At 39.8% G+C, this 16,051-nt stretch overlaps 1 protein-coding gene across 1 annotated transcript; it reads right to left on the bottom strand.

Annotated features, from left to right (window-relative positions):
- Positions 1-1,031: 1,031 nt before the first annotated feature.
- LOC131333104 (protein NRT1/ PTR FAMILY 4.5-like) lies at positions 1,032-7,025 on the bottom strand. The gene is made up of 6 exons (XM_058367444.1): positions 6,719-7,025; positions 6,499-6,595; positions 4,698-4,915; positions 3,871-4,314; positions 3,404-3,531; positions 1,032-2,154 (listed from the first exon to the last, which is right to left on the bottom strand). The coding sequence occupies exons 1-6, from the start codon at positions 6,719-6,721 to the stop codon at positions 1,230-1,232; spliced, it is 1,815 nt and encodes a 604-aa protein (XP_058223427.1). The 5' UTR covers positions 6,722-7,025; the 3' UTR covers positions 1,032-1,229.
- Between the last annotated feature and the right edge of the window lie 9,026 nt (positions 7,026-16,051).

Genomic DNA, 16,051 nt, shown 5'->3' with positions numbered 1-16,051 from the left:
CTTGCTAGGGAGAAGCTTCTAGGCCTTTGAGCTGCTTGTGAGCAGCTTGCTTCTCAAGCATGACTAAGCAGCTTATGGCCTTTTTGATTTCTCTATTTTCAGGCCTGGTTGGGCTAAATAGGCCCGAAAAACTAATCTGAGCTTTGACTCAATTGGGCCGAACAAACCTAAGAATAGGCCCACTACATATTCGACCAAAGGCCTAAATCTATCGAGGCCTAATTCAACCAAGGCCCAAAATGTTAATTTAGGCCATTAATCCATTAAGAAATTTCTTTTTAGAATTTGGCCAAAAATGCGTGTAAACACTTCCTAAGTGACTAAGCATGAGCTTGCAGACCCATTTTGACCAAGCAAATGTTCTAATGGAGAAATTTGTAAATTGTAAAAGGAGTTCTTTAAATCTGCGTTCCAACCCAATTTGAATCACCTCAAGTGAATCATTGAGAAGAAAGTTATGATCAAAATACTATAGATTGTACTTATCAAAAAATAAAAAATAAAAAATAAAAAATACTAAGATTGTGCACTTGTGCATGACTGCTCTGTTTTTTACGATCAAGTTCGATTGATACTTGGTGATGCCCTGGATGATAATGCAACTATACTACTGCACTCAAACACTCAATACATGTTCAAAATGATTCCTTTCCATATAAATTCTAAATAGACGCTATAATAAGATAAGTAAAAAGAAATGAGTTTCACACTCCCTTTTTTTTATCCACTTTTTTTTTAGTGAAAAATACACACTTTCAACAATAAAAAAACTAAGAAGGGAGTGTGGATATCGAAAAGGGGAGTGTGAAAATCACTCCCCTAAATAAAATAAAATACAACTTGATAAACGGGATACCAAAAAATGTGTGTTTTGTCAATGAAATCGGCAACACATATGAGCTCGACTTTTTAGAGCCTAGAATAATAAATAACATGTATAATTATAAATTTGGTGGCTGAAAACCTTCTTGATAGAGACAATAATTAAGCTCATGTCCATTCATTCAACATCAATGTGAGAAAAGCAAAAGGCAACAAACAAAAGAGATACTATTGCAATTACATATGTAACACAAACAATATAAACATCCATACTATCTTGAATGGAGAGAGAGCCTTTAATGGTACAAGGTCAAATGATAGAAAATTCATTGTCTAAAGCGAAATTTTGTAACGTGTTAGGACATCCCATGAGTAAGCCAGTTTGAACCGCTTTATTAAATTCTGTGTCATTCAATGACTTCTCCCATGTGAACTTCAATGTCTTCTCTCTCCTTGTTATCCTCATTCGAAACCTTACTAGTGCTTGTACCTCTCTGCGCTATTGGCCTGTACTTGTACCTCTGAGCCAAGAACAAATACACAAGGAAATCGAGAAAGCTCAATATAGACAGAAGCCAATAGAAAAGATTCAAGTGGTTCGTATTAAGGTTGTTTCCTGCCAACCAACCTCTGCTACTAGTTATTCCCTTAGTTGCACTATTCACTATATTAACAATGACGGAGCTCAAGTAATACCCAAGTGCAAAGGAGAACCAAAGGAAGCAAGTGGAGAGGGATTTAATGCCTCTTGGTACTTGTGAGTAGTAAAACTCAAGGAGGCCAACGTATGAAAATACGTCAGCCACGACGGCAATGAAGTACTGAAACGATAGCCAAAAGACGCTGATGGGCAACGGTTGGATCAGTGGAATTGCGTCGACCATGTTGTGCTTTCGCGCAACCTCTTTCCGCTTCACTTCAACGATTCCGGCAACTGCCATAGACAGACTATTGAGGACTATACCGATGCCAATGCGTTGGAGGTGAGTGATGCCGAAGGGGTGGCCCGTGATCCTACGGAGAAAGGGTACGACAATACGATCGTAAATTGGGACAAGTCCGATGATGAATATGATAGGGATGATACCGAGGGAAGCTGGGGGTATGTGAAAATGTTTGGTAATCCTCGTGTCCATTGTTACGGCTTGTTCGATGGAGAAAGTTTGGAGTTGAGCTAGGCAAACGGTCATAATAATTGCACAACAAAATATTGGAAGCACACCAAGGATAATCTTTGCATTTTCGACTTGTGTTACCCTGCAAAGTTTCCACGGATTTGGGGTTCTTTGTTGGGTGATTGGAGTTGTTTGGATGGCTGCTTTGTCAAGGAACCTACAAATAATTCACAAAAAAGGTACTTTTTTTTGAACGGCAAAAATGAATTTCATTAATCATTGAAAAGAGAGTTACAAAGTTGGACAACATAGTTATTGAAAAAAGAAAAAGATTAAAAGGCAACACGTGAGAACAACATCACAACAAGACGAAAACATCTCAACTATTTTAGCACCTAGACCCTTGACAATCACATGCCCAATCACGGGCCCAAAAAAAAAACAGAACAAGTTGACCTTAATGTGGTACTTGTATTATAAAAAATGTTATATGTCAAGATTGTATATGGAGTACTCCTCATTTTACCTTTCTTTCACATGCATTATGTACCCACATCATGATACATAGGTGGAGGCACATTGAGTCAAGTTGGGCATCAAGGAAATTGATCTCTATGAAGGTATTGATGAGTTGAATAATGGCGTGTAGCTGATATCTTCATCAAATTGTTGTTCAAACCGCATCTAGAGTTTTTGTGTAACAAGTTGGATTTTTATGATATCTATGTTCCAGCTTGAGGGGAGTGCTAGAATTTAGTGAGGGGTAGTTTGGTCTTTGTATCGTATCACTCATCACTATATATTAATAATGTTATATGTGTATAAGGGTAAGTTACAAACCCTAAATACTTCTCTCTCTTAATCACACATAATATCGAAAAATGTATATTGGTGGCCTTTTAAATGAGCTATCACACTCTGCAATGCAAATATGAATTAGTTTGATCGTTCGTTGGCAAATAAAATTCCAATACAAGCATTGAATATCAAACATTTTGGGTTTTGCTTTGAAAAATACTTTCCACTTACAGTATGCCCAAAAAAACATCTTGCGTGGGACTCCAAATTAAAATTTTCTCACTAAACAAAAATTCTGGGATAAAAAAGAGAAGAAAAGAATTTGCTTCCCTTCTATGTAAATATATTATCTTTTGCCCCTGGAATATTTCATTCTTGAAGTCCTTGTCCTACATTGTCAAAGTCATTGTACTTCTGCACAATGTGTTTCTTTTTTTTTTTTTTTTTTTGTGGTAAATTTGGACGATTTGTTTTCGTACTAAAAATTAAAATTTTTTTTTTTATGAAAAACTATACAAAAATTTTACTTAATATGTGATTGACAGATGCATGATACGAACTAATTAAGATACACATAAATTAAAAATTATCGGGATAGACAATCACAGCTTTGATCCACAGTTTCTGCACTTTGATTTTGAGTTAGAAGAGAATGGAAGAAAAATTACTTGTAAATATCTCTATGGGGTAAGAACTCTGTTTCTGGTGCAGCTTCCATGTCTCTATTGATTTCATACAACTCTTCAGGATCCTCAGGGAGTTTAAGATTTCTGTTGCGAAAAGCAACTACATATACCTGCGAAGAACACAAACAGCACACCTTAACTATTTATTGATTATACCGGTCATATGTAACTACATTTGTGGCAACAAAATATTTCTACCTCAACAGCACAATGCGCGTATTTCGTATTAGCAGTGCTACATTTGTTGTTCTAGGGACCGCAGTAAGTTTGTCATTTCTTTTGTGTTGGTACACTTGGTTTTATTTTTTCGCGAAAAGTTGAGCCAAAATAAGATGTGTGCGATTATGAGGTACTACTAGTGATATCAAAGATATATGAGATGGTATACTTTAGTACTGTATGAGGAGATGGTAAGCAGATTCATATAGCTAGTATGGAGATATACAGACCTGTAAGATCTCAATGAGGGGATTAACTTTTTGAATAATATGAATCCTGTATCGAGGCAATCCTAAGATAAACAAGAGGGCACCCGCGATCATTGCGAAGGTCGAGGTCCCAAATCCCAAATCCCAACCCTTGTTGTCTTGGATCCACACTACGAGCGTTAAACTAGCTGCAGTGCCAACTCCTCCGACGAATAAGTACCAGTTGAAGAAGCTAGCCATTTGCCTTGCCTCTTTAGGATCTTTTTCCTCAAGCTGATCGGAACCATGTGGCGGCACTGTGGCTTTTATTCCGGCACTCCCGGTCGCCACCAAGTAGAGTCCCAGAAAGAGAAGTCCGGCTTGGCCACCTCCAACTTTGATGCAATGTGCAGTTGGATCGTATAAGTTGCAAAGAGGAGGCTTGAGATTGTTGGAGTGAGCTTGTATTGCTAGCAATCCAAGTCCCTATGGAGCAAATCAATGAGGAAGGAAATAAGTTAGTGTGTCCTTTCTCATCTGTATGACTTGAATAGTTCAATATATTTATGCACCCACTGTGTAGATCAACTATACAAATGAAGTCAGTGTGATCGGATATCGATATTCGCATGATTGAGTCGCATTTTTACTAAGAATTGTTGTTGCGCTTACGTGGTCTATTTTCTAAGGCTCCGTTCCGCTAAGAAAAATAAGTACTTATTTTTTGAATTAATTGTGATGTATTTATTGTAAGAGAATGACGTGCCCCGTAAAACAGGAAATAAGTACTTACAAAATAAGAACCTTAACGGAACGGGAACAACTATACGCCAAGTATTTAAATAGATAGATAGGATACATCTACATACCACAATCTCAAAACAAGCCGATAAGAGTACAGATTTGGGGCGTCCGAGGTACATGTCGGCGAGGGCGGCTATGGGAATGGAGAGAATGTAACCCGTACCCAAGAAGTTTGTTACCTGATTGGCCGCATCAGATATGCCAAAGTGCATCACCTGAGTCAAGTAAGTCACTAAGTTCGATACGAGTGCTACGGTCGCCATGTTTTCAAAACCAGCCGTGCCTGCACAAATTTCGTAACCAAAAACGATAAACAACAATGCTACGAGCGCAACTTTAAAACACCACACATAACCAAATCAATATCATTGACGATCTAGCTAGTTACGGTGATCCTAAACTAAAACAATGTGTAACAACTCATGCTTCTTCTCTTTTTTTGGTAAATGCCATAAAGTATAAAGAAAAATTAGATTAATCAGTTATTTTTGAAAATTTCTTAACCAAATTGCATGGTCCATTTATATCATTGGCTCCCATTGCGAATTGAAGTTAGTTATTGACCAGTAATACATACTTCTTTTACCGGTAAAAGTTATTTTTAATCCGAACCGTTGATTGTCGACCGATAATACATACTTATTTTACCGGTAAAAGTTATTTTTAATCCGGACCGTTGATTGTCGAAATTAACGGTCCGGATACGCACAACACGGTGCTGTGTACCCCTTGCACAGCACCATCCCCAGTTCTGTCGATCATATAGTGCTTTTCATTAAAAGATCATCTCCAATACTATATACTCTAGATAACATCAGTCTTTAATTCATTGATAACTTTCCCAGTAGTTTTTAATATTTGGATATTATAAATTTAGTCATTCGCCCAACGTCAATCATTCTATATTATATGCGAAAAATGTAGTTATTCTTATTCTAGTTTTAGTTTTTGTTTGTTTGCTTTTCTTCTATATTTTTCAAAATTGTAGATTAATTTGAATTAATCTATTGACACTTTAAAACTTCAATTTATAAAAAGTAGATATAAGTCTTTTCATGCATAAAACGCAAACAACACTTTGGTCCCTACTGGCATGGTTCAACCAATTTATTTTGAAAAAAGCGTTTGTACCCGTTCGATGCATGAAAACGGAAAAAAGATCAATGTGATTTTTTTTTTTCATTTTTTCATAAATCAAACGGGTACAACACTAGTATACCTAATAAGAAGATGAGCTTTGGTTGAGCAGGTGATGTTATAGTCTCTATTTATGTACTAACTAAAAAGGGAGCTGGAATAAGGTCTGATTCAATTAATTATTTCGTTGAGTACAGACGTTACTACAAATTTGACGATTTATTGTCATCATTTTTAGCCAATTATCTTATCTTGCTGATTTAAATTAAATTTTGTGCTTGGAGATGGTTAGATGGCCAGATGTAAATGGATTAGGTATTTAGAGAATTTTTTGAGCCATGTATGAATTTGAGGGTTTTTGGAAACTACTGTAGTGGATGATTTTGTAGAAAAAGATTGCTTGGATTCTTTTTTGTGAGTTCAGAAATTTTGGGTCGCCACAGAACATGTCCACAGGAGTAGTTTATAAATTTGTATTTAAGAGATTGATATTTTTTTACCAAATTAGTGAGAAGCCTAAAAAGGAGAAAAAAATAAAAAATAAAAAAAAAAACTAAAAGAAAACGAAGGCCATAGTTAAAAAAAAAATTTATTTTTACTAATTATAATTACTAAAACAGCCAGTAAAAAAAGCAAGGAAAACACTAGCTCGCAATATATTATATAATCCTCTTAGTAGTTCGAAAATTATATATATAATATGAATGAGTTAAGTTTGTGAAATCTTACATAGTGATAGCATTGCGAAAAACATTCCTCCATGTTTTCCCTTAATAGCTGGTCTGCCCTTCCAATCCACCTTACCCTCAATAATTTCGCCTTTATCCTGCAAGTCATAACAAGCACAAATATTCAAAAAAATATTTTAATATCTATATATATGTATTTACACACACCTGCGTGCGCGGATATGTGAAGGGAAATAAAAGGAAAATGCCCAAAAACGTACCATAAACAGCTGCTAATTCAGGTTTTTTGAACCAGTTGAAAAGAGAGAGAATGGTGATCAGGGATATAGTAGCTAAAGCTATGTGCGTGTAGATGTATATATAGAGACAAGAGTTGACAAAGAAACAAATTAAAAAAAGAATATGAGTGTATATAAATACAAAAATACGCTTATATATTTATGGAGACAGTGGCAGAATCAAGATATTTGTTTGGGGGAGGCAAAATATTTTTCAAGCTTACACTAAAATTTCAAAGAAAAATATAGACGGTTTTGATTCAAGCTTCAAAAGCATACATAAAAAAGACGTCAAAATAAACAATAAAGCTATAGGTACATGTGAGTTTGTACATACCATGTACATATGAGCTTTGTGGGACCTACTTCGGGTCCCACAAAGATGATTTGAACCGCCTATTATTACCTAGAAAAATAAAACTAGGTGTTCTTTGATGTCACGAAAGTTATCAATATTGTGTCTATGTTAATCTCTTTTTCAATGCGCAGAATTAATGTAGTAAAAAATCTAAATTTATTGGGTAACACCCAAAATAAAAGTCCCAACTTAATACTATGTGAATGGAGTAAGAGTGTGTTCCACTAACTAAAATAAGTAATCAGAACGACCAAAATTCAAAATGATTTTTATAATTCCATTTACATACTAATTGGTATCCAATTAATATGATTTTAAACCACACTTATGTGTATCGACGAGATCTACAATCGACAATATGAACAGCGCCGACCATTGAATTTGGTTCAGAAAGTGACCGGAAGAAACTCAACTCCATAGAGTTTGGGAGATGCATATATATATATATATATATATATATATATATATATATATAAATTTAAAAGTAAAGTGTGTCCGCCTCTCCATTCTAAATATACATATATATAAATTTACATACACGTGTTTACATAGGCATATATAGATATATAGGTTAGATAAGAGCTGACAATGCTATTCAACATTCATAAATATTTTATTGAGTAGCGATGATGACCATTTCTACCAAACTTGAATAAATGCAACTGCAAGAGAATTTTGTGAATTGAAAACGAGATTGAAAAAAAAAAAAAACCAATCTTAACTGAAGTCAATGTTCAAGAGAGATTTTTTAAATTGGAGAAATTGTTGGGTATCAATAGAGTACCATGTTGGGAGTCAGACTGAGTACCAACCTGACCGATTCAAATATTTTGGAGGTGTAAGATGAAACTTAGAAGAAAGAGCCTTAAATTCTTTATTGGATATATGTTGGCTGTTATACTTTTTGTTTGGGATCTGCTCCTTTCCCCTTTTTTTCTTTCCAGTCCCTATCCGATTTGCAATTTTGCGGGCAAACAATAACGATTGAGACCGTTCATGTTGTAGATTTTGTCGAGAACTTCAGCCACGCCAAAAATCATCTTGATCAGAAACTGTTTGATACTTAATTGGCACACATTTAGATTGTAAAACACACACAAATAGGTTCAACTACAGTATGAACGATGAATTTTTCTCATATAAAGGTTTGCCGATCAAGATGAATTTTGGTGTGTTTGAAGTTCTCATCGAGATTTACAACATGAACGGTCTCAATTGTTGTTGTGGGTCTAGATGGGCCCACAAAATTGACGCACTAAGTGAAGTGTGTAGATAGGCATATATAGATATATAGGTTAGATAATGATTGACAATGCTATTCAATATTCATAAATATTTTATTGAGTAGCGACGACGAGCGTTACTTATACCAAACTTGAATAAATGCAACTACAAGAGAATTTTGTGAATTGAAAAAGAGATTGAATTTTTGGAAAAATGACCGGATAATGGCTTTGGTGAATAATTTTGCTTGTGTCATGAGAGTGGTGATTTGGAGAGTGGAGACCATTAGGTGGTAATTTTCTTTGGTTTCCTCCATTGTCCCGTAATTCTCCAAAAAAAAAAAAAGGTCTTAACAAAAGTCAAAGGTCAAAAGAGAATTTAAATTGGAGACATTGTTGGGTATCAATAGAATACCATTTTGGGAGCCAGACAAAGTATCAACTTGGCCGGTTCAAATATTTTGGAGGTCTAAGACAAAATTAGAAGAAAGAGCCTTAAATTCTTTATCGGATATATGTAGGCTACTATGCTTCTTATTTGGTATCGGCTCCTCTCCTGTTTTTCTCTTTTCAGTCTGTGGGCAGCATGTCCTGAAAAAAGGCGGATCGATGAGGGTGCTTTTTTGGCAGACGAGCGCTCAATTCAGAGTCGCCACTTGGGTTTGAAGGTTTGACACCCAAGGAACCGAACTTGAAACGCTCGTTGCGTTGTTTGATTTTTGAAAAAGGTGAAGGCACCAGTCCGTCATAACCATATCTGGGTTCGGGAGCCAGGTTAAGAGAAAGGAAGGGTTTTAAGGCACCCCTCTTACCCAATCCGGAGATTGGTCTCTACTTAGGCATTTGCGAAAACATTTGCGATTCTGTTTAATTAATTAATTCTTTTAGCCATTTAGAGCGGGGGAATAGTTAATCGGGAGTTAAAACTGTAACAATTTGCAAGTTGAGATAAAATGGCATGGATGAGCGATGTACTAGAAAGTAAATGAGAGAAAACCTAACACTGTGATTGGATATCAAAACAGTTCGTTGGATATAAATTTGACACAAACAATGGCCAATTTGTATGCATGGATCTGCCAGCATACAAGTCCACCATCGCGCATCAGACCCATTCCATCGCGCGAGGGTCAATATCCTCCCAGCAGGTTAAGTTTTGCCTCCCTCTAGGCTCTGGAAGGACCAGTGCACATCCAGAGCAAACCAAGCAGTCTATATAGCAGTTAATATACAATTTAAAGGCTGAAAAAGCCCTACAAATTAACAAAACACACCATAAACAGTGTGGGGACAAAATAATGGCATAAGGCCAAGTTATCCGTGCAAGGCCACTCACTGGTCAGAAGCAGTCTGGCGCGCGATGGCTTGCGCTTTGGCGCGCGATGGCTTGCGCTTTGGCGCGCGATTGTCGCGCCCTAGCGCGTGTGGGACTGAACCAGATCAGTGCTTGGTTTACATGTTTCTAGGTTCTGGAACATACAAAGAATTATCCCAGGGGTACTCCACAGGAGTAGAAACTCATATTGAACTAAGACTAGTAGTTTATACTAAGGAAAGCAGTATACTGGTTGTTAGCATGCTTGCAGAGTGGTCTATATAAACAAAAAGACATAAAAATAGTAGGAAACCAATCCCCACACGGTCCTGTGCGCGAGGCCACGGAGTGTCGCGCGCGAGACCGGGACAGTTGCGCGCTGGTTCCTACCACAACGGCTTTTGAAACCCTGCTAGCTTTAGGACCAGAACTGGTATTGATTACCAGCCTTGGCCCTGCCAGCCCCCCTCAGGGATCAAAACAGAAAACAATAGGTATGCTATACCTAGATTAAGTTTGAAAGAGGTTGAGTTTTGAGGTTTGAAGTTGATTGGGGTGCTTGTGTTGAGTATTTTAAGGAATGTGAATTTGGATGAAAAACACAAGAGCTTATGTGCTTACTCTTTTTTGAATTTTTGTAACCCTTTGAAAGAGCAACAATGGGGGCAATATATAGGAGGAGATGGAGGCAGGTATGAGCTGCAAAGAGGGGAGTTCAGCCAGTCCACGAGGCTGGCTGAGGTTGCATTGATGGCCAAGTTTCCACCTCAAGAAAAGTTGGTGGGAACAAGCATTGCGCTCCGGCGTGCAATGGAGCCAGTCCGGCGCGCGAGGGAGTCCGTCTGGCGTGCGAGGGTTGCGCCCTGGCGCGATGGTCAACGGTCAAACTTTGACTGTTGACCACCACCTGGCAGTTTGACCAGCGCGCGATAGTTTGGGAGCAACGCGCGCGTGTACTACCTACTCGCGCGTTGGTCAACGGTCAAGCTTTGACCATTGACCAACACCTGTCAAGTTGATGTTGATCTGCGGGTGCGGGCTCTCAACCAACGCGTGCTAGTAGGGTTTTTGGCTCTTTTGAAGTGGCTTAGGCTTGGTTAGGTTCAAAAAGGTGTCAAACACTCAAAGCTCAAGCATTTATTATTCCCGAAGTGTTCTTGATCCGTTTCATCATCGGGGAATCAAATACCGTAAGTAAACTAATCTGGAAGCCCAGATTGGGGTGTCTACAGTAGCCCATCTTTGACGGCACTTGAAGCACCATCGACTTGGTACAAGTAACGTCAAAGATTTCTAAACACCCTCAAGGCAATTCAGAGCAAAGCATACTAGCAAAGTTGACAAGTAAACTTAAGGAACCTGATTTGTGGAATGGACAGGCTGGTCCATTGCCAGGGATGGAAATAGAGGTGGACGAGTGAATCGTCGCTTGTTGATCGAATTTGGACAGGACAGGCTATCGCTGCAGATGTGGATGGGACAGGCCGTTGTTGCTGGGGATCAAGCTATCCTCGGCACGAAGCATTCCAACAAACACGGGTAGGTCGTGTCAGGTAGGTTGAATTCCATCTGTTGGGAATCTGAGCCAATCTCCTTATCAAAGACCATTCGAGGCAGAGCAATAAGGCTGCTAGAAGATGCGCGTGAAGCTAGACTGAAGTAAAGGTAATCGTTCGGGGTAGGCCGAGGCGGGTTTTCTTGGGGAACAATTAGTTACGGATGAACAGACCATCAAACGATATTATGATCGTCGTTGGGGCCTGAAAGGACGACATTTTTATCGTCTTTGTTGGATTGATCGGACGATATGGCTGATCGTCGTTGACGGATCGAAAAGGACGATATGGTTGGTCGTCGTTGATGAATCGAGACGGACGATATGGCTGACCGTCGTTGATCATATGGCTGACCATCGCTGAATGACTAAGATGGACGATATGGCTAACCGTCGTTGATGATATGGCGGACCATCGTTGAATGACTGAGATGAACGATATGGCTAACCGTCGTTGATGATATGGCGGATCACTATACAAAATGATTGAGCCATTGAAAATTGGACAGGACCGGTTGTCGTTGATTTGAACAGGTGGATCACTATTCAAAGTGATCGAGCAATTGGAAATTGGACAGGACCGGCTATCGTTGAATTGGATGGGTGGATCACTATACAAAGTGATCGAGCCATTGAAAATTGGATAGGACCCGCTGTCGTTGATTTGGAGACGGGAACATCAATGTGCAGAATGATCAAGCCGCTGAGAAATTTGACAGGATCGCTGTCGTTGATTTGGAAACGGGAAGATTAGTGTGCAGAATGATCAAACCGTTGAGAAATTTGACAGGACCGGCAGTCGTTGATTTGAAAGGGCGGATCACTATACAAAATGATCGAGCCGTTGGAAGTAGGACAGGACTGGCTTTCGATGATTTGGTTCCGCAGGAGATTGCATCGTAGCCCTTTGGTAGACAAATCGCATGATGGCTACCATTCTAGCATAACTCCCACAAACTGGCCACCTTCCTGTTTTCAACAGTTGATATACATAATATGCAAAGATGTATACTAACAAAATGTACAAATTAAATTTGCAGACCCTAGCTAAGGGCGGCTCCTAGGAGGACAACAATGCTTAAGGACTATCATTGAGCCCTAGTACTTTACTACCTTTGCTTCTGAGATGCGCACCTAAACAAATAGACATTGAGTGGGCCAACGTGCCCAATTGATATAGTAACGACATTGGGCCTGCCCACCCTTTCTTCGATGCTTGGGCGGATGAGCCCCATAGATGCTTTGCTTGGCCTTGGACTGACGTGCCTCTGCCGTTCACGAGATTTCCACAGCTTGTGGATTACAGATACTAGGGTAGCAATGTAAAAACTGCATTTTCCAATTTATTAACTCTCTTTTGCAAGTGTTAAGAGAATACAAAAACCAACCACTAATATCTAATTTGCATTGACAAGCGAACTAAGTCAACATATAGACACACATATATGTACAGACTCGCCTAGCTCAAACGAAAAGGGAGAAAGAGCCCCAGGATACAACATGGATTCTTAGACATATGGAAATTAAAGAAATTTTGGGCATTAATGCACCAAAACTCACAATAGCCCTAACAGGTAAAAACTGACACTTGCGTAAGGTAAGACTGATGTACAATGACCTGTACGAACTGACAACACTGGAAAAAGCATCCCAAAACAACAATGGATTGAAAAACTAGAAAAATGTTACAAAATGGATATAAGACGCAAATGATAACTCATATAGGCCCGGATTGAAACCAACATCCCCATGTAATCACATTAGGTCTGCACGGTATGACAAAAACTTGGCAAAAGATCCTTGAACAGGACTCAAAGGCAGTAGCTGACTATTATTGATTGTTGCTCGAATTGAAGCAGCGCGCGTAGGTTTGACACCAACGCACATCATATTGAACGAAAGCGCATGAGTATCGAACTAGCGCGCATGACTACAAAGCTGTTGCAGCTGCTCAAAATAGACTTCATTGAACTTAGAACAAACTGTGAGCCGTTAGGCCTCGCAAGCATTTCGTTCTATTTTTTATGCTTAAAATCTTTTAAGGCTTTTGCTTAGTTTTGAAATTGAAGTAGTAGTTTGAAACAAAATTGAAAGATGAAAGGTTTCCCCCCTTTTGCATAGATTAAGCTTGTCTTCTTCTCGACCTTTCTTAACCACGGTGATGCATTAAAGCCTTGGATCAAATTGATAGATTGTGACCGAGTCTCAAAGAGAGACTGCCTACGTATCCCATTTGGGAATCAGGCTAAAACGTAGTTCAGGCTAAGGTTCACTCGAGTATTTTACCTCACCTTTTACGCTCTAACTTTTGCCTAGAACCGTCCATTCAGGTCTTTGGTCTAGCGAGCTTTCAAATATTGCCTATTTATTTTTGCCTAGACCGCCTTCATAGGTTTTTGGTGTAGCAGGCTGCTCTAACTTTTGCTTGGAACTGCCCACCCTTGGGGTTTTCAGCCCAACGAGCTTCTCTCAGGGAAAAGGCTTTTGAATTGATCAATGCTGACCAAGGTATTGAATTGTTGCAGTGAAGATTGATGATCTTTGGCTGTAGCCCTAGATAATACAACTTTGATAACATAGGGTCCAGAGTGCTTTAGTTGACATGCCTCACTCCAGGCCAATTTTGAACGTTCTGACTTGTGCTTGGCGGAACGCTGTTCCTGCAAACTTGAACATGGTATGAGGCGCTGGACCTTCTGAGCTTCTGTTTTTTAGCTTGGCATCCGGTAGCAGGGGGATTTGATATTCCTTTATCTCAAGATCAACGTCAGGCATGTCTTTGTAAGACCATGCCAAGATGTCAATGAACTCTTCGAGCATGTCTGACCAGGCACAATGCTCCTTTGGGGACAGCGTTGAACCAATTTGAACCATTCGGAGGGGTCTACCTCATCTTTCAAGTTTATTGAAAACTACAATTTCAATTAATAGGCTGAGCATGCCTTTCGTCTTCCCTTTCGGCGAGTGAACACATTTCCTTGGGGATGATCCCATCAAAATCTATCCCTTCGTCGTTAGGGTCAACATAGTTTATTCAAAAGTCAGCGAAGTACTTAGAAGCAAGATAATGCATATCATAAAGAAAGCCCTTCGGGGTTACCAAGTACAACAAAAGACTTGAATAGAAGCTACGACATGGAGGGCCAAGTGGCACAAACTTTGACTTAGAGCTAGACTTGACAGACAATGTGTCAGACTCAGACTCAGATATGTCAATGCAAAATAGACGCGATTTGAAAATGTAACTTTTATAAGCTACCCTTAGTTTCCTCACAGAGAGGTAGCTAGGATCTAGTGGATGTCCGGCCCAAGCAACAGCACTTCGGCCTCCTCAGCTTCTTTGACCAAACCTACTCGGTGTTCCCATGAACAATGGACCTTAGCCCGTTAGTCCGCTCCTTTGTAAGCTCTTCATTACTGTCAATCCAGGTGTCGGCAGTAAAGACCTTAATTGCCCAACCTACAGCCATCATGTTAATCTCCGATTCAAACATGATGGATATGATTGGTTTGGGTTGGCTTTCTAGGACAATATAATGGCTAGGGTTGAATATGGTGGGGTTAGGGTTGATTTGAGTGGAGGTGATGGATATCTGACCAACCAGAGGGTCAGAGTTGTGTTGAGGCAAGGAGTTGGAGATGACATTGGGCTTTGGTGGAACTTGAACCGTGCCATTATCAATGAGATCTTGAATCTCATGTCGAAGACAATAGCACGCATCAGTAGGATGGCCAGACATTTGGTGGAAAACACAGAACAAGTGAGGCTTATAACCAGCAGGTAGGCCTTTTGGTGGGGAGGTTGGGGTCAAAGGCTTGAGATGCCCATATTTGACAAGTTTCTCCATCACTGCGGATAGAGGTGTGTCGAAGACAGAGAAGCTCCGAGGTTGGGTTTGGGCCTGGTAGCTTTGGGCGTTTTGAACCTGATTAACATCGGCAGCGCGATTGGAGTTAAAAGCCAAAGCATCGCTCCCACTTCTAGCTGTATTCGAGTAGTTGCTATTACCAAGCAGCGCACTACTATTTCCAGAATAAGCCTTCGGTTTAGCTTTTTGTGAGGAGGACTCTCCCCTAGGTAGAATTTTACTCTACAGTGCATCCTCAATGGTTAAGCCAGACTCGAAGAAAGTCTCAAAGTTGGCAGATGCTTGAACCAGCAAGAGGTGCTTGGCATAGTCAGGTTGGAGATTGTGGGAGATGATGCGAAATTGATCCCTCTCGCTCGGGCGATCAGTCATTAGAGCAGCTTTGGCTCTCCACCTCTTAACAAAATCCGCAAAGGACTCCTTTGCTTTCATTTTGGTGGACTCTAACTCACGAGTAGTCATCTTGAGATAAGAGTTGTAATTGTACTGTGCAACAAAGGCAGCCCTAATGTCTTCCCAAGTTCTTCATTTAGAGATGTTGAGCGACGGAAACCAATGGAAAGCAGGCCAGGAGAGAGTCTGTGGAAACAGCTGAGACATAGCCTCACTTTCCACACCTAGCAACTTCATTGCAGCATGGTAGCCAAAGAGATAAGTCTTGGGATCACTGCTCCCGTTGAACTTAACCAAGTTGGGCATCTTGAATTTGTCGGGAAGTCTAGCATTAGGGTACATGCAAAGACGATCCAGGTCAACTCCTTCTGTGCTGGTCTTCTCGGATTTTGAGACAGCTTCTTCCAGCTTAGCCATCTTGGCCAAAAGAGCGGCCATGTCAGGGTTTTGAATAGGCCTAACAGCAGCAAGGTTCGGGTTTGGAGCAGGCGCACGAGCCTCTGTAGGAGTGAGCTGAACAACGAGACGCCCTGCATGATTTGGATCCTCGACAAAGACAAGTTCTGCATGAACATCCTCATCGTCCTCGTCCTCCTCTCTGG

Source organism: Rhododendron vialii, chromosome 7a (genome assembly GCF_030253575.1).
Source record: "Rhododendron vialii isolate Sample 1 chromosome 7a, ASM3025357v1".
Classification (NCBI taxonomy): domain Eukaryota; kingdom Viridiplantae; phylum Streptophyta; class Magnoliopsida; order Ericales; family Ericaceae; genus Rhododendron; species Rhododendron vialii.
The sequence above is the reverse complement of the archived record's forward strand: the minus strand, read 5'-3'. Positions and strand labels throughout refer to the sequence as shown.